Source organism: Ictalurus punctatus, chromosome 7, assembly GCF_001660625.3.
Source record: "Ictalurus punctatus breed USDA103 chromosome 7, Coco_2.0, whole genome shotgun sequence".
Lineage (NCBI taxonomy): Eukaryota > Metazoa > Chordata > Actinopteri > Siluriformes > Ictaluridae > Ictalurus > Ictalurus punctatus.
This window is the reverse complement of record NC_030422.2, coordinates 10,060,336-10,083,373: the sequence shown is the minus strand read 5'-3', so window position 1 is coordinate 10,083,373 and position 23,038 is coordinate 10,060,336. Positions and strand designations below refer to the sequence as shown.

At 39.5% G+C, this 23,038-nt stretch overlaps 1 protein-coding gene across 3 annotated transcripts; it reads right to left on the bottom strand.

Annotated features, from left to right (window-relative positions):
• Positions 1-262: 262 nt before the first annotated feature.
• On the bottom strand, positions 263-23,031 carry LOC108267234 (uncharacterized). 3 transcript variants are annotated; one of them, XM_053681797.1, is made up of 27 exons: positions 22,794-23,031; positions 22,329-22,550; positions 21,583-21,734; positions 21,219-21,296; positions 21,009-21,112; positions 20,843-20,924; positions 19,987-20,124; positions 19,713-19,857; positions 19,366-19,481; positions 19,044-19,190; positions 18,833-18,949; positions 17,267-17,398; positions 15,899-16,057; positions 15,088-15,249; positions 14,733-14,895; positions 14,465-14,646; positions 14,283-14,375; positions 13,222-13,426; positions 12,173-12,360; positions 11,708-11,805; positions 10,820-11,004; positions 7,845-8,050; positions 7,162-7,324; positions 5,863-5,972; positions 5,563-5,686; positions 3,227-3,370; positions 263-1,808 (listed from the first exon to the last, which is right to left on the bottom strand). In XM_053681797.1, the coding sequence occupies exons 1-27, from the start codon at positions 22,948-22,950 to the stop codon at positions 1,774-1,776; spliced, it is 3,807 nt and encodes a 1,268-aa protein (XP_053537772.1). In that variant the 5' UTR covers positions 22,951-23,031; the 3' UTR covers positions 263-1,773. The 3 variants fall into 3 exon arrangements, 1 of the variants encoding a protein (XP_053537772.1); XR_006982791.2 differs by lacking the exons at positions 263-1,808; positions 3,227-3,370; positions 5,563-5,686; positions 5,863-5,972; positions 7,162-7,324 and adding an exon at positions 8,600-8,635 and having other exon boundaries at positions 7,963-8,050; positions 8,744-11,004; XR_008396764.1 differs by lacking the exons at positions 263-1,808; positions 3,227-3,370; positions 5,563-5,686; positions 5,863-5,972; positions 7,162-7,324 and having other exon boundaries at positions 7,963-8,050; positions 8,600-11,004.
• Positions 23,032-23,038: the final 7 nt, after the last annotated feature.

Sequence of the window (23,038 nt, the reverse complement as noted above, 5' to 3'; positions counted from 1 at the left end):
ATATATATATATATATATATATATATATATATATATATATATATATATATATATATATATATTAGCTTTTACACGGCACTGGGGACTTTTAAATGGGCCAGAACATTTACACGCTGTAAAACCAGCAATTACAGGAGACCGGCACCATTCATGTTTTGTACTCTCATGGGCCATATGTATAGAAATCTGGACATGGAATATTAAAAAAAAATTGAGGTAAAATAAAAACACCACCAATGGAGAATGAAGTTTATTTGGTTAACTCATGTTCAAGCAAAATGCCAGACGAATCTTGAGGTAATAATTTGTTAAATCGACACAGGCATCAAATTACATCAAATTCATTATTGAATCTGTTCAGTTTGCTTTTTGAACAAAGGGTCAATAAAAATAAAAATGCATTGAAACAAACTGTTTAAATCGACCTATACACTTTAGCATCTTTTGAAAATAGGTTTAATGTTATATCGAAAGTTCATCAACTTGTAACTAATTTACAAATCCGACCATAAACAATGTGTTGGGTTGTATGGGTTGCTGTATTGGGTTGCTGACTATGATTATAAAGTATTGTGGAGATTTTATTACCATATTACCCTGCAAACATCTGTCCAGACTTGTATGTAAAGAATTATTAACAAGCAATAGGTCATACTTTTTATGTTTGCAGCTATAAACAATCATTCTCTCTCTCTCTCTCTCTCTCTCTCTCTCTCTCTCTCTCTCTCTCTCTCTCTCTCTCTCTCTCTCTCTCTCTCTCTCTCTCTCTCTCTCTCTCTCTCTCTCTCTCTCTCTCTCTCTCTCTCTCTCTCTCTCTCTCTCTCTCTCTCTCTCTCTCTCAAGTGCAGCTTCTTGTGTTAACTCTATTATGAACACTTTACCACAGCAGTAAACTGAATGACTGTTACAAGGTGCTGACACTGGAGATTCCTGCCATGAATCTCCTTACCTTGCTATTGAAATAGTAACATATTAAAACAATAACATCAATACTCTATAAATTTGAGAAAAGATTTAATGGTGACTCCAACACTCGTCGAGAACAACTGGAACACATCTAAATTAAGGACAATGCAGCTGGAGTTCCTTAAGGTGGATTTTATTAGGGATTTTTCCACAAAGTTGGGGAAGGTAAAAAAAAAAGGGTTTGTTGCCTTGTTGGAGTCCTCCAGTTAGCATCTATTCACCAATAAACAGAGTTCATAAACAAGGACCAAAAAAAAGAGAAAAGATAATAAGAATCTTGCGTTTTGTTTTTTTTTATTGCCACGATTTATTGCCAACGAGATATTTTCACACTGATGCTGCGTTCTGGAAAAAAATATCATCTTTATCTTTTCAATCTTCAACGAATATTTCTCTTTGATACGGTCAATTACTGGACATCATACATCTTCTTCAGTACCTTTCACATTTTACAACTTGTTTTCCTGGCTACGGTTTCCAAGTCCGAAGAAAAGAAAAAGGCATGCTGATTTTGGACATATGGGGGATACATCTCGTTTCATTTTTTTTATATGGCATATAAAATGTTATGTGTCTTGGTTTTGGTTAAAATAATGCTCACATACATTTGTGCACAGCTTAGGAGGCTTGTTAATCCTGAAACTGTCTTTGCTCCTTGATTTTCAGAAACATTGAGAAATTCATTGCGCTGCAGATGTTGAAAGAAGTCTGAAATTCCGTGAACGTGATTCATTTACAAGGTGTTAAAAAGTGGTTATACTTAGGAATATATGTTAGTTAGAACTTCAACTTCTTCGAACTGCCTTTTTAGGGCATCATCTTTTCTTTTCTTTTTTTTAACGCTGAAAACAGAAAAAATATGGACACGAGTTGGAATAGATACATTCACATCTCTAGCACTTCATGAATTTGATATACCTCAACTATAAAATTTCAGCTTTAACACATCAAATAAATCTATTAATCATTCAATGTGCCTTGGACTAAGGCCCATGATACACTGGCAACTCAGCACCTGTTACCTTTTCTAGCATTGCCTTATGGAAAGAACTTCAGCCATTTAAAGAAACCACCCAAACGCTTGAAAATATTGAATCTGACTTAAAATTTCAACTTTGCATATTCATCAAAGATACAAGCTGTACATGTAATGTTCAAATGACATATGTTGAAATACTTGACAGTTAATGTATTTTAAGTAGTATTTAAGTAGTATTTTATAATACTCGTACTTTACTGGAGTATTATTAAATATTGCTTAATTAGATAGACGCAGATAATATTTAACATATAATAATTTTAACATATATCATTTTGAATGTTGCATTTATGCAACCGATGTCCATAATGGATAACGCAACGGATAAAGTCCTTTGGTTTACATATGTTCAAATGATTCAAATTACGTATATTGAAATGAAGCATAATGTTAGCTACGTTATCTGTGGAAATTACTTAAGTAATTGTACATTCTTACTGTATTTACGTACTATTTTGGAATATACATAAATTTACTAGCTAGGCACATTTTGTTTTCATTGTTTATGTTGTATTTAGCATTCATTCCAACATGGTTATGTAAAAAAAAAAACATGCAGTGGTGTGATGAAGCAGAGTTAACCTACTATTACCACTGCAAAATTGGTTATTTTCCAATAATAGCATTATTCCTTTTATCTCACAACAATTTTCCAATGATTACATTGTTGTAGTACTGTCTGTCTGTTTACAGAGTAGTTACGTTGAACGTCGAGGAACGTCTGTGAAACACTTTAGTTCCTGTTCTCGCTTATGTTATAGCTATAGACAGCTATAGACGGTCGTTCCCTCACTTTATTTGAAACTGATAAGACAAAAAAATAACTCTTCTAAAGAGGTAACAAAGCACTGACACTGGAGACTCCTTCCATTAATATTGAACCAGTCAATCAGAATCGAGAATTCAACAGTACTGTGGTATAATAAACATGAACATCAGTAAACTGTTGACTTGTTGGTTAATGGCAGTCTATAGTGTTCACAGCGGTCTATCCCCCCAATTTTTAAAATTATTTATTTATTTTTTACATAAATGCTTTAAAAGCAGTATATTATGATGAAAACCACATCTTTGGGTGGTGTAGTTACCACTAATTTTGATGTAGATTGTGTTAAGTTTGCTAGTTCAGAGCTGGAAGGTGCTTAATAAGTGGTGTTCAATGAGTTAAAAAAAAAAAAGTCAGTGAATCATGTTTATTAGGATCATATGTTGAATACTAACCACACTGTATGGGTAACTCCAGAGGAATATAGTTTCTGTGGCACAACTGTATGTATGCTACCGCCAGCTTGCACACAGAGCTTCTGGAAACATCTACAGAATCACACTGGCTCCTTTTACACATAGCAAAGAACTGCTCAGGATCTACCTGAAAAATGAGAGAAAGTGGTAGCATTACCAATTAACATGCTTTTATACGATAAATGATAAACCATATCGGCAAATTGGCAACAGATGTGTTTTTATTAGCATGTTTGCCCTATTTTAAGGACTAGCAAGCTATGGTAAAAAATAATAATAATAATAATTTTTTGTGTGTATATATATATATATATATATATATATATATATATATATATATATATATACACACACACACACAGTATCTCACAAAAGTCAGTACACCCCTCACATTTTTGTAAATATTTGATTATATCTTTTCATGTGACAACACTGAAGAAATGACACTTTGCTACAGTGTAAAGTAATGAGTGTACAGCTTGTGTAACAGTGTAAATTTGCTGTTCCCTCAAAATAACTCAACACACAGCCATTAATGTCTAAACCTCTGGCAACAAAAGTGAGTACACCCCTAAGTGAAAATATCCAAATTGGGCCCAAAGTGTCAATATTTTGTGTGGCCACCATTATTTTCCAGCACTGCCTTAACCCTCTTGGGCATGGAATTCACCAGGGCTTCACAGGTTGCCACTAGCGTCCTCTTCCACTCCTCCATGATAACATCATGGAGCTGGTGGATGTTAGAGACCTTGTGCTCCTCCACCTTCCGTTTGAGGGTGCTCCACAGATGCTCAATAGGGTTTAGGTCTGGAGACATGCTTGGCCAGTCCATCACCTTCACCCTCAGCTTCTTTAGCAAGGCAGTGGTCGTCTTGGAGGTGTGTTTGGGGTCATTATCATGCTGGAATACTGCCCTGCGGCCCAGTCTCCGAAAGGAGGGGATCATGCTCTGCTTCAGTATGTCACAGTACATGTTGGCATTCATGGTTCTCTCAATGAACTGTAGCTCCCCAGTGCCGGCAGCCCCAGACCATGACACTCCCACCACCATGCTTGACTGTAGGCAAGACACACTTGTATTTGCACTCCTCACCTGGTTGCCGCCACACGATTGACACTATCTGAACCAAATAAGTTTATCTTGGTTTCATCAGACCACAGGACATGGTTCCAGTAATCCATGTCCTTAGTCTGCTTGTCTTCAGCAAACTGTTTGCTGGCTTTCTTGTGCATCATCTTTAGAAGAGGCTTCCTTCTGGGACGACAGCCATGCAACCATTTTGATGCAGTGTGCGGCATATGGTCTGAGCACTGACAGGCTGACCCCCCACCCCTTCAACCTCTGCAGCAATGCTGGCAACACTCATATGGCTATTTCCCAAAGACAACCTCTGGATATGAGCACGCGCAGTCAGCTTCTTCGGTTGACCATGGCAAGGCCTGTTCTGAATGGAACCTGTCCTGTTAAACCGCTGTATGGTCTTGGCCACTGTGCTGCAGCTCAGTGTCAGGGTCTTGGCAATCTTCTTATAGCCTAGGCCATCTTTATGTAGAGCAACAATTCTTTTTTCAGATCCTCAGAGAATTCTTTGCCATGAGGTGTCATGATGAACTTCCAGTGACCAGTATAACTGAGTGTGAGAGCGATGACACCAAATTTAACACACCTGCTCCCCATTCACACCTGAGACCTTGTAACACTAACAAGTCACATGACACCGGGGAGGGAAAATGGCTAATTGGGCCCAATTTGGACATTTTCACTTAGGGGTGTACTCACTTTTGTTGCCAGCGGTTTAGACATTAATGGCTGGGTGTTGAGTTATTTTGAGGGGACAGCAAATTTACACCGTTATACAAGCTGTACACTCACTACTTTACATTGTAGCAAAGTGTCATTTCTTCAGTGTTTTCACATTAAAAGATATAATCAAATATTTACAAAAATGTGAGGGGTGTACTCAATTTTGTGAGATACTGTGTATATACTTGGCCTGCATTTTGAAGGGTCATAAGTCTTATTCACTACCTTTCAAACTTTTTAATGCTCATGAGGGATTTTCTGGGGCTGTAAAAGTTTTTATTTCAAACATTTGCAGAAAAAATGCAAAGTTATTAATGTTTCGTGCTAAACAATAAATCCTTTTTATTTTAAAGAAGCTGTATGGTTATACGGTGTATTTGCATATGTGTATTTTGAATGAAAAATACATCGCAATAAAGCAAACTGTTTAATTTGCACTAAAAAAAGGATTGTTTATTCATAAGGCATTTAGCAAACACTGAGCTCATGGATTCGATTTGACTGTGTCTACTTGCCACTCTGAAGCAGGAGCTGAGAGGAGACATTGTGGAGGAGAAGAAAAGTGAACAGGACAGGTTTGCTGCCGTTTGGTTCGCACAGGACTCAGATTCCACACTCACACAGATAGAACCCACCTGCAGAAAAATGTTGGCATGACATAAATATGAGCATTTAGGTAGGTATTACTGTATCAAAAAGCAAACAAACATTTGGAATAAGTTGTTTTCATAGTGTTCCACTTTTAGTAAAAAAAAGAAAGAAATTTAAACAGGTAATTTTTTTTAAGTTAAACAGAAGATAAAGAGCTCACATTCCATCCTTGCGTAAAATCGTCCTCACTGCGGGCCTGAGAGCCATTTGGCAGCAAATAGTCATTTCCCACCTCATTATCATTGGTTCCTAGAAGTCCACTGGATATACCTAATGGGAACAACAAGTTAGAATTAGAAACAGACAGAGAGAGAGAGAGACAGAGAGAGAGAGAGAGAGAGAGAGAGACACAGACAGACAGACAGACAGACAGACAGACAGACGAGACAGAGAGGTTGACTGAGAAAGGCAGACAGAAAAAACAGAGAGAGACAAAGACAGACAGACATACAGAGACAGACACTCTGGGATGGAGAGGCTGAGACAAAAAGACACCCAGAGACAAAGACAGACAGAGATAGACATACAGATACATAGAAAGATGGGGACAAACATACACAGACAGACAGACAAACACCCCAAGACAAACAGACAAAGACAGACAAAACACCCAGACAGAAACAGACAGATACCCATAGACAAACAAGGACAGACAGATACCAGCATACAGCAATATAGACACAGACAGTCAGAGACAGACAGATACACAGAGTTAGGGAGACAAAGTCAAAGATGGACACACAGAAACAAGCAGAGAAAGAAGACACTTAGACAAACACAGAGACAGACAAACCCAGAGTCAGACAGATACACATAGACAGGCAGACAGACAGAGTAAAAGAGACAGAGAGACAGTCAGAGATAGACATACATATAGACAGATACTTTCAAACAGACAGAGACAGATGGAGACAAAGAGAGACAAACAGACAGAGACCCAGAGACAGACAGACCGAGACAGACATATAAAGACAGACAGATACACATAGACAAACAAGGACAGACAGATACCAGGAGACAGAGGTACAGACAAAGACAGTCAGAGACAGTCAGATACCCAGAGACAGAGAGATACACATAGACAGACAGAAAAACAGCGACAGAGAGACAGTCAGAGATAGACATACATATAGACAGATACTTTCAAACAGACAGAGATGGGACAGCCACGGGAAGTTCATTCCAGCAGCTGGGGGCCAGTATAGAGAACAGTAATAAAGCATGTCTTCCTTGTCTTCCAAGTCAAGACATGCAAGTGGTTCAAAGGGAACAGGATTTTGATAAGCATGGCTGGGCTTTGTAAAGCATCAGTATTTAATCTGCCAGCTACAGGAAGCCAACGGATGGAATATAGCAATGGGGCACCAATAAACAAAAGACATTTTAATGTTAGACACATGTTGGTATAAGTATAGCATCTAATAATACACAGGAGCAGAAAAGAGAGCAGATGTCTTACCGTGCAGCCATCCATTTAGCGTTACACTGCACATGCTTAGAGAGGGCTCACATGACACCAATAATCCTCTTCTATTTGACACTGTAAGTAGGTTCAGCTCTCTGGTCACAGTCACATCAGGATTAATGAAGGGTGTCTGTACGCTACGGCAATCCACTTCCATCTGGTAATAGAACAACAGACTTAATATAAAGATGGGTGACCAGTTAAAAAAAAAACACTGGCCCAGTGTTCCAATCCTAAGGGGCATGGACTCCATGGACTCTTTCAGGATGACCCCACCTCCATCCAAAGGGAAAGAGGGCTCACAAACTGGTTTAACAAGGATGAGAATTATGCAAATCATGCGTTATGGCTTTCACTGTCACCAGATGTCAACCAAATCGAACACCGATGGGAGATTTGGGATTGGCAGTGTGCTCAAAACACCAACTGAGGGAATAGCTTTTGGAAGAAGGGTGTTCATCCCCCTAGTACAGATTAAGAAGAATCTACACCATGGTGCATTGAAGCTGTTCTGGTGGATCATAGTGGCCCACCTTACTAACGTGGTTTAAGTTCACAACCAAGAAATGATTCTCTCTGATGCCAGTGTAAAATGTACAGGTCACTTTGTTGACGAAATAATGAAAGGAGTAAAACCAGTACTTGGTCATAAACACTATTGTTAATTGTGCACATACCTGCTCTTTTGAACTGACCATTACAGTGGTGTTTTGCAGCTGAACCATGAGGGAATGCTGTTTTTCTGTCCAGTCAGATTTTAAAGTGATGGCAAACGTGTTCTTGGTGACAGCAGCAGCTAATACAAGGTCACAGGAACGTGGTATTTTTAACACTCGTCCATCAAATGACACGATGAATCCATCTGCCACAAGAAATGCTTGATCTGGATGGGGTGAAGAATTAAAACATGATTTAAAGTGAATTAAAAACAAACAAACAACAAGAATGTCCTATGAAATTAAGTGAGATGTTAAATACTTGATCTGTACTACAAAGGATTTTTCCCCAATCTGTAACTTTGTATGCTTGATTCAGCTAAACTCACAAAAAAAAATCTTCTTTTGATTATTATTTTGACCAGAGTTCAACACAGTAAAATAAAACAGGAAAGAAAAGTCTTTGTTGCTGTTACACACTCCTTCTGTAATTGGGTTGTTCCTAGATCTGGGCCTGAGCTCAAATTATATCCAGTTGCAGAGACCACATAGGAGTTAGAGAACAGTACTGTGGTGGAAAAAGAATCTTACAAGTCACCAATGCACCACTGGATTAACACTTCTCGAACACTTTAAAGTGAGTCAGTTTGTGGGATTCCACCTGCAGAGAGCAACCATTTTGCCCATGACAAAGCTATTACTGCTGACTTAAAGCTCTTGGACCATCAAATCTGTCCTTACTATTAAGCAAATCTTGACACTGATGGGACTCTTACCTCATCTTCCTGGTCCTGAAAAAGTCAAGGCTGACACTTGAAAGGATGAGAATAAAGCGTGTTGTAAATTCTCAGCTCATACGGTGTGACTGCTAAAAGAGGAATGATTTATCAAAGCTATGTAGTATAGGATTGTTTTCATACCTTAATTGATTCTCTCAGTATGGCTATGGGATTCAGGATGAAAAGAGATGTTGACTGATATACTTGCTGAATGTTCTCTAAATCCCTTCCCAAGAGTCAAGGGAAAGGAAATCTCTTTGAAGTGCAAACCTGTATGAAAAGCACTATACCGATACAATGTTGATTTGACAGATTGATTTAATCTTTTTCAGAATATTCTTCATCCAGCAAAAGAATGGTGATAATTTCTGTTGTCTCTTAAATTATTGGACTATGGGCAGTGGGACCAGTTTCTCTGTTGTGCTGCCTACTGGTCCATGGCCTCTATGCCCAATCAAAGATGAAATCATAATTTAGGAACTAGGGACAGTGTTGCCAAGTTAGTTTTCTGGCTCTGAAGGTTTAAACTGTTTGGAAAGGCCATCTGGTACATTCTTGTTGAAGACAACGTTGTTTAGGTTTGTTTAGGTCCAACAGCTGTTCATTATTCCATGGCTTGTTTAATAGCCAGCAGTTAATTGCTACTAATAGCTTCTCTGTGTAGTGGAAAGATGATGAATAAAAAGCACAGGGATGACCCTGAGGCAGCACCTCTACTAACCCCATACATGCATCCTTGTTTACATTGTTAGGAAGCATTGGATTATGATAGACCTTATACATTATGCCCAAACTGAAATGCTGCTTGGGTTTGAAAGGAATGTCTTCAGGAGTATGTTGTTTGTGGGATTTATTAACCAGAGCAGTGAAAGGTGCTGCTTAACTGCTAAATTTACAATAAGTTTTCTGTGAAAGATGGATGGATAGGTGGTAGTTTGGAATATTGAGTCTTCCAAGGATGCATCTGGACACTTAGAGATGATTAACTACAAGAAGCAAACCTCATGTGTGTCTGGTTTGACTTACAGACAGTTCTAAATGGGGGTAATGCTCTTCTCAGGCATGGCAGATATGCTCAGTGAGTGACGCCCAGGTTTGGTTCCTGGTTCAATACAGAGTTCGGGTTACTGCCTGTGTGGAGATTCACATGTTCTCCCTATGTCCGTGTGGGTTTGCTCTAGGTTTCCTAGTTTCATCCCACTTCCCTAAAAACAAACTAGTAGGTGGAATTACTAACATAAATTGAACATAGGATCAAGTAAGTGTGTGAATGTTATGTATATAGTGCCCTGGTTGGACAAGTGTCCCATCCAGGGTGTATTCCTGCCACACACCCAGTGTTCCTGGGATAGTCTTGGGATCCACCATGATCCTGACCAGGATAAATCAGGTACAGAAAGTGATTAAGTAATATTTCACTGAGGTGAGAGGCATTGCTGAGGGCTTGGAGTATGCTGGGGCATTGTTTCATTCAAAAAGCATTATCCAGACATCATATTGACCAGTGATAAATGTAGTCTTCTATTAATTTCCTTCTCAGATGCAGAACAGGTGGAAGAACGTGAAGAGGTCATGCTTGGTGAATGTTGCGGCTCCTAGGGGCAACTTGAACAATAAGGAAGGAAATCAGTGGAAGGAAAGAAGAGGATACTCGGGCAGATAGACACATTGCATGATGTGAAATCCAGTCACTGTGTAGATGGACCAGTCAATATTTATTGTAGGGCTAATGGAAATCCTAGGTGTAAGAAAAAGTGTAGATCTGTATAGTTTCTGATGATGGCCTTTGAGTAGTAATGTGACTACCAGAGATTATTCTGTGGTTAGTGTCCTGTGGTTGTTCTGTGGTTAAGGCTCTGGTATACTGATCAGAAGGTTGTGAGTTCAAGTCCTAGCATCTCCAAGCTGCCCCTGTTGGGCCCTTGAGCTAGGCCTTAAGCCCTCTCTGCCCCATGGCTGACCCTGCACTACGACCCCAAGCTAGGATATGCAAAGAAAAGAGTTTCACAGTATTATACTTGTATATGTCACAGTAAGAGTTGTCCTTGAATTTATTTTTATGGAATTCATACACTCCCATCTATACATGAACATTCTGGAAGATCCCTAACCAAGGGAAGGGGTTTGTAAATTATAATTGAGATGATAACAAGACATATTGGCTGTTCTGTTTTTTCAGGTGTTATAGTAATCATGAAATGAAATTCTGAGACTCACGATTGAAAGGACTATCCATCAGTTTCCTCTTAAGCCTATAGAGCTCAGCTGTGATACTGGCTGAGTTCAGTGAGAGGAGAGGCTTTATGAGGAACTCCTCCACCATGACTTCTGCTATGCCGACCACTGACCGCTTTGTCCATGGATTACGCAGAAGAGGAAGACTCACCGTCACTTCCCCATCCCTGCAACAGCACAGAATGTGATCACAAGACAAATAAAACATGTTTCATCTTTTGGAATAAAGATTGGGAAAAACCATGCAACCAGCAAGCAGCAAGTTAAGCATTTGTACTTTGTCTTTGCAGGCATGTTGTGGCCACTTCAATGGGAACTAATTGCAGGTAGGAACTAAAGAAATGTTGGACAAAAACACAATAGGATTGCTCTGAGGAATCAACAGAATTAAAAAAAATTCTATTCAAACATCATTTTGTTGTTTGCTGCTGTCACTGAAATCACGGCTCCCTGTTGATCATGTCCATAGAAAATAAAATTAATGTTGCTTTCTTGGTAGTACATAGGTTGTAAATAGGGTTACAACCATGGGCTCACCGTTCCTTAAAAATATTTTGTATTATGTTGTTGTTTTGTTTGCTATTTTGTTTCTATTAGCTACAATCCTGCATTCTCATGGTGCCCCCTGGTGGCTCGGGGGACCTAATCAACTGTTAGTACTGCTTATACAGTATCTAGTAGATATATGATATATTTTTGATTACTGATATGAAAAAGTCAATGAAATTACTATGAACATGAACATTAGTAGTAAAATGGGTCCTCCCCGCATGTCATCGTAAGAAAATCAGTACAGCGTTCATATTTTATATGTAGTTCGTGCATTACACAACAAGTACCAACCACTTCACACCCATTTTGCAATCCCACCTTTCAGAGAACTTGTACATGAAAGCAAGCTGTCTTCTAAATCCTACTAACATCATGGCCAATCTGGATTCAGCCCACTGGACTGTGTGCTGCATGACCTGAAAAAAAAAGTGCCAATGGAAAGCTTTATTCACTCTTTTTTTACTCTGAATAATGTAACAGCATGGCACTAAGTTAGACTGGAATTTGAATGCTCAAGCAGTCGTACATAGTGCTTTTTAATGGAAAAACAAATATCATTAAAAAAACACAAAAAAACCAAGCAACTAACAAAAGACGGTAATGAGTGAAAAGGTAGGTTTCAAGCCGGGCTTTAAAAATTTGCAGGTTAAAAAATCCGCAAGTCCTGGGGCGGTGATATCAAATGATCTGTAACCCCAGGGTCAAACTGTATGCAGGGAACACACACAGTGTTCAGCGTAGAACTGGAGAAGCCAGGATGTACATGAACTGTCCTCATCTCACCAGGTCCAGTGCGGTGATGGCAGTGCGGAGAGCAGTTATAGATGGTGTCCTCAGGTGGTGATTATGTAGAATTGCAGGCAGCATCTGCCCCAGGTCTCGGCTCCACAGGTCCAGTAAGCCATGCCACATCATGTCCAGACGCTCTCCTGTAACGTCATGGTACGCTCCGGCCAGCGTGGCCAGTGGCTCTGGGCGTAGACATGTTAGATTACCAAATCTGTACACATTTATCTCATTTTATGTGAAATATTTTATTTAAGAATACGTGATTTAAAGCAGAGCCAGTTTTATATGTGTCTATGTTTCATAAGAAATCAATCTTAGGCATTTTAAAAAAATTGTTGTGATATTATCAGTTTTGCTTAAAGCATACACTAATATTCTTCCATATTGCCTTTATTCGGTAATCAGTATTGTTGAAGAAGAAAAAAAACCCTAGTTAAAATGCATTTGTTTCTCAGAATATAAATACAACTATTCTTGTGGATGACTCTTATATACAATTCACTGAATGGTGAAGTTTTAAGTTTATTTAAAATTTATGGAAAGAGTCGCTAGTGTCAGTGGTTTGTAGCAGTCAGCCTAGAGTGGCCAGTATGGGATTGACAGTGTATAACAACATAAGTGGTAACATTAACTCATTTCAGAGATGTTTCACAACATTATGTGTAACTAGAAATGGATAGAAAGTATGTTGTGTCATTTATTAATAAAATAAAATCACATGTAATTGTTGGCAAATCGCTGTGGTATACAAGGAATGAACTGATCGGTAAATTATATGGGAGGAAAGTCGATGTGATACAATTCTGAATAAACTTGGTGCCTGGTGTGTGAATCAACTTCACGGCATTCGATACTTCGGATTTTCTCCAGCTCGATCAAGAATCAGAGAAATCCCAGTTGTTTTACGTATGTTCAACATTTTTCCTCCCTAACTGGAAAACTCTGTATGAACGTATTTGGTTCTGATCTGCATTTTCCGATCTCACCTGCATCTATTCATTATCGACTCTACTTGTCTTTTGGTCCACAGAGGCCCCACTCACTTTTGAGCTCTTGCTGGACAAGTTGAGACATGTGCTGTAGAATTTGGAGTGTTCGGGGCAGGCTGTGCATGAGCGTGTGACGGATGGACCCAGACGTCCAGAGGTCCCACGGCATTGGTGCTCTCTGCAGCAGCAGGTTTTCAGCTTGGTGGGTCACATACAGGATTGCGTGGCTCAGCTCCTGCATCGGCTCGTTTCCTCCGGCCTGGACAGGGATTTTAAAAAGAAAATTCAATTAAAATATATTTTTATAGCACTTTTAACAATTGCCATGGTCACAGAGATATCTGAATGTGGATTTAGATCCCTGATGTCAAGCCAGAGGTGACAATGGCAAGAAAGAAACTCCCTGAAAGAATGAGGAGAAACCTCAAGAGGACCCAGACTCACTAGTTAGATAGTGCGATTATAGAATATTACAGTATACAGGTGTAGAAGAGTAAATACTGTTCGGTATGAGCATATTGTGAATAATACCTTTATGATTACAGTAGCATGTGTCATGAATTTCCCCTCTCAAGCCCATGATGTGTTTCCCATTGCAACAATCACTGCACTCTTTTGTTTGGTTTTGAGTCTATGTGCTCTTGTTTACTTTATGGCTAGATGCATTTGTTTTGGTTTCTGTCCTGTCTCCACCCCTGTCTTATCATTGGTTGATTTCCCTAACGTGTTCAGCTGTTATGTGTTTCATTTTGATTAGCTTGGTTATTTATGCCCTGTTGTTCTGCTTTCTCTCACTCTTTCCTCACGAAGTCTTACCATGCTATTCCTCTCGTTAAGGTTTGCGCCTGTTTCTTGTTTCCAATATGGATTATCCCTGTTTATAATTGTCTGCCTGATCTACGTTATGTACTTGAGTCTTTCTTCTTGTAGCATCTCTTATAGACACTCACAAATGTGAACATTCCCTGGGCATAAGGAAAAATTAGTGAAGCATCTATTTCCATAAGTAAAAACACAAAATGTGGCTTTTAATCATTACATAAACAGTAAAAGCGCTCGTGGAATGTAATAAATCTTTTTTATCATTTTATCATACTCTTCTGTCCTCCTCTAACCTGTCTCCTGAACTCCAGAAGAAGATGGTGCAGCCTTTGGACTCTCTGAAGCAGCTTCCTCTTCACGTGAGTGCCTAACTGCTGCAGCCGTGCCTGCCGAGACAGGAAATCATCAGCTCAGAGGAATCATGGAATGCAGCAGATATATGACCTCATAGACATATATATACTTTTCACCTCACCTCTGTCGCTGCTAAGCACACCTCGCATCCCTTGGCACGAAACACCAGGCCACGATCGGCCACTCCCATGGAGATTAGCGCTAATGTCTCGTTCTCAATGCCACTGCCTCCTTTTTGGGTCTTGAAAGTTAGCCAATGGTTTCCCTCCAAGCAGAGGGTCGTCCGTAGGTCATCAGATGAATCTGGGGGAAGATGAAGACTGAAGAGGGCTCTATGCTTGCATAATCAGCTCATACAGAATGGGAAAAAAGAAGCTTTGAATTCTTACCACCATCATATCCAGCAGCAGCTTGTAAGCAGCGCTTTCCCAGTGTGGTCTGCAGCCAGATGAGCTCACTACGGTCAAGTTTCGCCTGAACCTGCAGCGCCGAGCTCCTGCTTGCGGAGTGTACGCTTCCTCCCAACTCAACGCTCCAGTTTCCCATTGTCCACTGCAACACACAATTCATCATCACGCTCTTTCTTTCCAAAGCTCTGAACTTCGAATATAATAACAATTACACATTTTAAATGACAGCGTAATTGCAATCTCGAATCTGATTGGTCAAAATGTCGACTAGAACAGCAGCTTTGACTGTACTGCCAGTTGCAATTCAAACCGTTTTTATGGTATTCAAATGGACCTCAGTGAGCAGGGAGAAGTGACTGCGTTGGGCGCTGCTGCTGTTCCTGACCGCCAAAACAAGTGTGCTGTGCTGGGTCTGACCAGATAGCGATACGCTGGTATGGCTGTAGAGCAAGTCCTTCCCTGAGTTCACTCTATGAGAACCAGACCAAGATAGAGCCTGTGGAAAAAAAATCAACCATGCCCTGTATTACAAAAACAACAACAACAAAACTAACCACAAAGAAATGGAGCAGTTCTTAATTTGTGAACTGACTTGAAGGCATTCTGGATTCTCATTGGCCAGAAGGTGTTGATTAATTTTGTATAACAGCAGCTATGTTACTACTTCCATGGTAACATCTAATTCACAGTGATTTTTATGGTTGACGCTTTACATAAACGGATTAAAAAACATCTATCGTCATTGAGTTTTTAATTTTTTTTGTCAGGAGACGTAAATCTGTGACTTGTAAAATTTCCCAACATGGGAAAGTCTTCTGAACTTCTGAAGCTGAACATGATAAGCTGTGAGGAAACATCTGTTTATTCCTGCTATAAAGTTGTAAGAGATAAATTATAATGTGCCGTTCATTAACGGGAAAACAATTTAGCCTAAAGTGTTTGTTTATTATGCAAATGAGGGTAGCTTATTCTAAACCCAGCATGGTGGAATCATATCATGTTCAGATACGCCGTGAGAGAAATAGAGATGTGATGCAAGTTATTATGTCCCCGGTAAGTGCCAGGCCTTTATGGACAATCATACCATGCACACATACACAAACGCACACTTATTAGTGTATACAAAGACATGTGTGTGTACTCACTGGTTGTGGAGGACAAAGCCCCAGAAGGCTATGGTGTTCCAGGACGTCTTTGAGGTTAGAATGTATCTGAGCCAGGAGTGTATGAGAAGAACATGGGCCAGGCGAGATGTTCTGGGCTGAAGCTTCCATCTGGACAGTGTGCATTCCTCTGTCAGCTTTCTGTTTATTATAGCAAGAAAATACATACACACAAACGTTAATGACACTTTTCCTTCAACTTGACTAGTAGCAGCACGCCACTTACCCCAAAAACATCACTTTCACTTACTACATATAGACAACACCGTGTTAAGCGCTTAAAGTAAAATCCAAAAGTATTGATACCTTTCGTGAAGATGAGCAAAAATCTATATGCGTGCAATAGGTGATACTTTGAAAAGAAACATATCGGGATATTGTACAGTTATTTATTTATTTAATCACCCTCATATTACTACACGATGAAGCCTTCCCTGGAGAGATGGAGCCTCTTTCTTTAAAGGATCTTGGACCCTACTAATGTTCCTGCAGGACATTTCAAGTTTCTTTATATTCTTATTTCAAATTTAAGCCATAGATAGATAGGGATGGGTGTTGCGAAACCGAGTGGGTGTTCCTGCAATTATTTGGGTTGATCTGGATGCTTGTTTGGAGTTAGTTTTTTTGTTGAAAGATCTATCTAAGCCGTAACCTCCTGGCAGATGCAACCAGATTTTCAGGCTCCTGCTATTTAGAACAGAAAGCGTAGATGATAGTGTAGGTGAATTTTGGAACCACCGCCTATAGCAAGAGCCAATCAGAGATGAAGCATAGCTTCCGGACACTTCCTTCTCTTCCTGGAGAAGAACAGTGTGGATGTAGAGCATTCAAAGAATCACCACCTTTACATTAGCACCACATGAATGCGACAATGTGTGTGTGTCCTTTTCCATTTGAATCATATGTAATATTTATTTAATATGATCTTTTTTGTGTGTTTGTGTGTGTGGCTATTCTCTTAAAGCTCGAATGTTTTGTATCCTTTAACTATCAAATAAATCCATACCAAATCCATTTATTTCCTGACAATTGTTTAAATGTGTACAATAATATTCTGGCTCTTTATTAGAGCTGTAGATCTTTTTCATTCGTGAACATTAGACCAAAATTTGGTTCGGTTCAAGGGATCAGTCAAACAGTCTAATACTTACTTGACTGTTAATTGAACTAATTAATAAGTAAGCGTAATCATAACTCTGTAATAATTGTAATAACTTTGGTAATAGATGGATTCAGATAATTATTAAATAATACGATGAATAATTGAGTAATCATGTGGGGATTAAAGGAATGATATTCTTATTCTTGTTATTATTATGAGTCAAATTTTCCATTTGCCGTTGTAATTACCTGATATTTCATGCTTTGCGTAATTCTCTTGTCACCCCACTTGAGTTCTGTACTTTGGGAGTAGGAAAATTTTCCTTCTTGAGCCATCAAGACGCAGCCGTGGGCCTCCACAAGAGGGAGAACTGACCGCATCTGAAATTCGTTGTTACAAAATCTGCAGTCACTAAAAAAAGATTTTTTTGTCAAATCCCTGTTTATTTTCCATCGAAATAATCCTAGACATATTTCAGGGTTAAAATAGGCTACAGGCTTAAAATAAATCCAAGCATCATTCTTGTTAGTCATTGTTCATGCTCCCAAAACACACACACACACACACACACACACACACACACACACACACACACACAACACATTTCACACACAAAATTCCATCTAAGGGCATTTCAGGTTTGTGAAATCCCTGCAGCATCTACTCCATGATAAATGGGATCCATGTTACATTTTAATTGTTCTGAAATGGTTGTTGCTAGGGAACATATGCGGTTTAGAATAGTATCAGTACAACACTGGAACCCTGAAGCAACAAAATAAAAAATGTGTGTATAAAAAATCGTATTGGTCAGGAAATGCTGATTGATTGATATTAATGCACTAATACATTCTCCTTCCCCACTTTGCACTTTCTATACAACAAGTCGAGCTGCATTTTTTTTGTCTTATGAAATTCAAGAGAGAGAAAGAGGCTGTAGATGACATGACTTGTAACTAGAAACGGACTAAAAAAATAATAAAAAAAGAGTATGACATCATTCATTGACATATAAATTGGGAAATTACTGTTGTATAAGAGGAATAAAACACTTCAGGGCTTCATTTATTGAAAGAATAATCAACTTTGTGGTGGTATTAGTAGCGCTGCTTCATGTCTGACAACATCACACCATCCCATTGTTGCTTATTTTCCTATAAGAGCACGCACAAAGTCTTTTATTACTTAAAAAATAAATAAATAAAATAAAAAAATAAAAAAATATCGACCCGGTATTGATAATATTGTTCAATTTCGTATTAATAAAGCGGTATTAAGGCTAATCCTTCCCTTAAACTTTAGCCTTCATAACTTTTAATATGTACTTTTTTCTGGGTGTGTGTGGTGGGGGACTTGTTAAACTAAACAAACAAACAAATACATAAACAATCATGGCTTGACGTCCAACTTAGAACTGTTCACACTTTACTTTTAAATATCTGAGTTACATTTGAGCAATTTTTACGTTTATCCCCAAGGATAATTTCAACTTCCACTTCTAAATATGATTTTATTTTACATATCCGTTTGGCAGACACCCTATTGAGCATTTGGATAGGCAGTTTTGGATTAAAGACTGTGTTCAAGAGTGGAATGGTGGCTTTCTGGATGGATTGGGATTTAAATTCATAACTGTATAGAGACTAGAGCAGATCCCTTTAGCAAGAACCAGCGTTCTGTTCTGTTTTGTGTGTTCATACATGAGGGTGCACCTAATGCACTAAATCAGCACCCTCTGCTGGACAGTAAGATTTAAAAACTTATCTGTAATAATGTTTTATTTTTACGGTTTAGCAAAAGGAAGCATGATTTACCTGTCCAGGTGACACAAAAACACAAGCCTGCGTCATGCTGTAGTCCTCAGCATGGCTCCGGTTACTGACTGTCACAGAGACATTCACGGGCGTCCCGTAGTCCCAGGACAGATGGACCTATTGACAGAACGATATATTTCTCATCCAGTGTTTGTGTGAATATCAACCTGAGCAGGATATGTGTATGTGTATGTGTGTGTAAAACGTGTACCTGATTGTTCCTGCCATGTCCTTGTGCGTGGTCACGTGAGAGCACTTGCACTTTCAAGTGGGAGAGAGTGGACGTAAAAGGTTGTTTGAGCTGGAGCATGGCCTCAGTTTGTCTTCCTGCAGAGTTCCAAGAACCTGTAGCTTGTATCTGCACACACACAGTAAATGATTACATTTCATTCTCAAGTTTAAACGTCAAATTGTCAGCTGTGCTTGTGGTCACTGTGAAAAAGAATTTAGGGAAGCAGACATGGATATTTCAGGGGGGGAAAAGTTCACACCTGAGAAGAGACGTAAGGGAGAGATCTCCATCCACTACCTACCTGCTCCTGTACTCCTATCAGATTCCAGTCAATGAGAACATTTCCACGTTTGCTCTGAGTTTCATTCTCAAGCCTCACTTCCAGCTCCCATCCCCGAGACTCAGGCCCAAACTCATCTGAAAAAAAGGATTGTTTTATTACTGATGTTGATTTATTACAGAATGATTTGTACCAAAAAAATTAACCTATAAGCCTTCTGTTGTAGAAACTGCTCTGCTATAAGGGGAATAAAACACTTCAGGATGTGTTGTTATTGGAAAACAAGGTCATGTCAAACCACCTTGCCATTGATTACTTTTTTTTATAACAGCACAGTTTTAATCCTTAGTTAATAATAACACTGGTACCTATCTGTCTCGATTTCCATTGTTGTAACCCCTTAGGTGCAGTTGTGTTTTCATCCCTCCACTGTGTGTGGTGTGTGAGGACATGTGATCCGTTGTGCCCAGCATACCCTGTCTGTACTATAAGACTACTGGGAACCGACATCAGCTGCACAGAAACAGAAATAAAGTAATCAAGAAAGAGTGTTGTTAATCACAAATATTGATATGATAGAGTTTTCATTTCATCTACATGACTTCAAATTACAGTATCAATGCTTGAGAATTTCATTTGTACCTGAGGTAAAGAGTGGTAAAGCTCCAGCGCCTGCTTGAATCCAAGCTTTGTCTGTGAAGCCTGTCCTTTAAAACGCATCACATGATTGTCTATCACTAACTCTGCTGCCGCCTTAATTGAAGAAGCGGATCGATTCAGCTGTATGAAGATAAAACCATGATATCAGTAGCCTGAATAGTTTGATACTGATTTACAAAGATACCACATAAAGAATAGTAATTTGCATCTGGAAATCTGACAAAATTGTCAGAGTGCGGTTAGCCGGCATGCAAACATGCAAAAAATATAGGTATTGCACTTGTAGGTAACAACTCAAAAGTTTTGTATCATGTAGTGAGTGAAGTGTGAAAATTTAGTTTAAATTTAAATTTAATTTAGTTTAAGGGGAATCCATGAAACGTTGTCAGAAATCCAAACAGGGACAGAGCACAGGTCAAAAACCAGGAAATGCTACACACTGAACTGGAAACTACGATGCAATCACGGCTTAGAATTAACGACATGAATGCCTGATAAAACTGCACAATGAGAGAATGAAACAGTAGGCTTTTAAATAGATAAACTAATCAATGACCAAACACGAAACAGATGAACACATTCAAGTAGCAAATCAATGACTGGAGAGGGATAGAGCCAGGAAAACAGAAACAAAAGCACATCAACTCTGAGAGGGCAAATCTGTGACAAGTTTCTACCCAAAATGCATACTTGTTAAGGTACGCACACAAAACCGCGTGTTATTATGCTTATTTGAAAGACTCAGCCCTCTGCACCCTCTGTGGGTATTATTGAGTTTGGACACACTCAAACTTTTAGCAAACCAGCAAAGAGTTATAGATTCTGGGTTTTGCCATACCTGTGACTTGGTGTCAAACCCAAATGGGATATAAGGTTGTAGAGAAGAGATGTTGTGGTGAACATTAACCATCAGGCCAGTGCTAAAATGAAAGAAAAGACAATAGTAAGAATATTTATTAATAACAATTTTGGAAATTTTGCACCATTACATGGTTGTACTGAACCTGGAGGTTAGATGGTGTCCCAAGATCTTGAGTAGCAATGACAAGGTTCCTTGGTTTTCTGACATAATGTGGATGGAATCTGACAAATTAGCCTGCATCTCCATCTATGTGCATAAAGAATGGGTTAATAGAATATCGCAGTAAGTCAGTTAATAAAAGACACACAGTCTTCAGATCTGTGCTTCAATTAGCCCGAGAAACCATACATACCCGCAGCGACTGATCCAGGGCCTCTGAGTAGCAGTAGCTCAGCAGGTGGTCCAGGCTGATCCTCCCCATGCAGTTCACCTGTTAAAACAAGCCATATATCCATTCAGTTTGTCTTCTTTGTAGGAGATGTGCATGGAATCAGAGGCATTTCCTTCAAATAACAATGGAACCAACTGACCCAGACCACAAGTTGCTCACAAAGAGCCAATAAAGTTATGCTTGTTAATCCCTTAACAAAAGATCGATCTTAAATATAGACAGTCAATACCACCGTGAACCAACCAAAACCGAATTTTGGAAAAATTAACCACATTATCAGAAAATACCAATGAAATTGTAGTGAGATACTGAAAGGAGCACTAACCAGTAAGCGCCCAGCAATTTCTGTAGAGTTGTGCAGTCTTCTCTGCAGTGTGAGCTTCAGCTCTTGGGCTCCAGCATGGAGTGCAAGCTCAGCAGACAGACCACTTTCACTCCGCTTCATATCCACCACAGCACTGCTGGTAAACGGGAGTCCTGCACCAATGGAAATGTAAAAATATGCAACACATTTAATAAACATGAGTAAGATTGATGTTCCTCCTCTTCAATCAATTTGCCCTTGAGCACAATGGACTATAGTCCATCCATCTGTACATCCATCCATCCATTTTCTGTACCGCTTATCCTACACATGGTCACGGGGAGCCTGGAGCCTATCCCAGGGGACTCGGGGCAGGACGGGGCAGGACGCGGGGGACACCCTGGATGGTGTGCCAACCCATCGCAGGGCACAATCGCACACACACCCATTCACACACTACAGACAATTAAGAGATGCCAATCAGCCTACAACACATGGCTTTGACTTGGGGGAGGAAACCAGAGTACCCAGAGGAAATCCCCAAAGGACAGTGAGAAGTGAGAGAATCAACACCAACCGTGGAGGTGCGAGTAAAACATGCTAACCACTAAGCCCATGCTAGCCCATAGCAAACATGCTAACCACTAAGGATTGCCCTCCTTAGACCATATTCAAAGTTGAAAAAAAAAGAGTCAACCCCCATCCACCCCTCTGTACATACTCAACACCTGAAAATAAAATAGCAAAAAAGATGGATGTGAGTGTACCTGCTGAGAGCAGCCAAGGAAATGAGTGAGCGAGTTGAGCATGGAGACCGTTATGTCCATGCTGTATAAAGGTCCTGCTAATGTTCATGCAGAGCGACTGCTCCTGAGCCAGGACACGAATCCAGACACTTTCAGACCTGTTCACTTCCTCTTTAAACCTAGAAATCTCGTGTCTTATCTCCACACCATGTACAACATGGTCTGCTGTTAATGTCAGGTGTCCTAGAGAACATAAGCACAAAGCAGCCGTGATCTGGATTAAGTAATTGGGAGGGGTCATAGGCTATCATAGGAAAATGATCAATGACAGAGTGGTGTGATGCACTACACATCCCAAAGTGCGTTATTCCTCTTATCTCACATTTGCAAGAGTTATATATAAAAAATAATAATAATAATAAAAAGATTGACGAATCATATTTTTTTATCCATTTATAGCTTCATTTAATGTGCGTTTTGGCCTACCCTCAGTCAGACCCTTTGCCTGCTCCAGCAGCGCTGCTAAGCTGGAGACATGTGGAAGGACTGAAACACCAGACAGTGAGACATTCAAATCCCCTAATAGAGACAACCGGAGTCCAGGGTTTCGCACTAGAGTTGCATTCAGCCAAGCCTGAAACATCTCGTCACTCTTTCTCAGTGCACACAAGACAAAGAAACTGAGAGAAGAACAAATATAATGTTAAATGGTGCAGGGACTAGTATCAGGA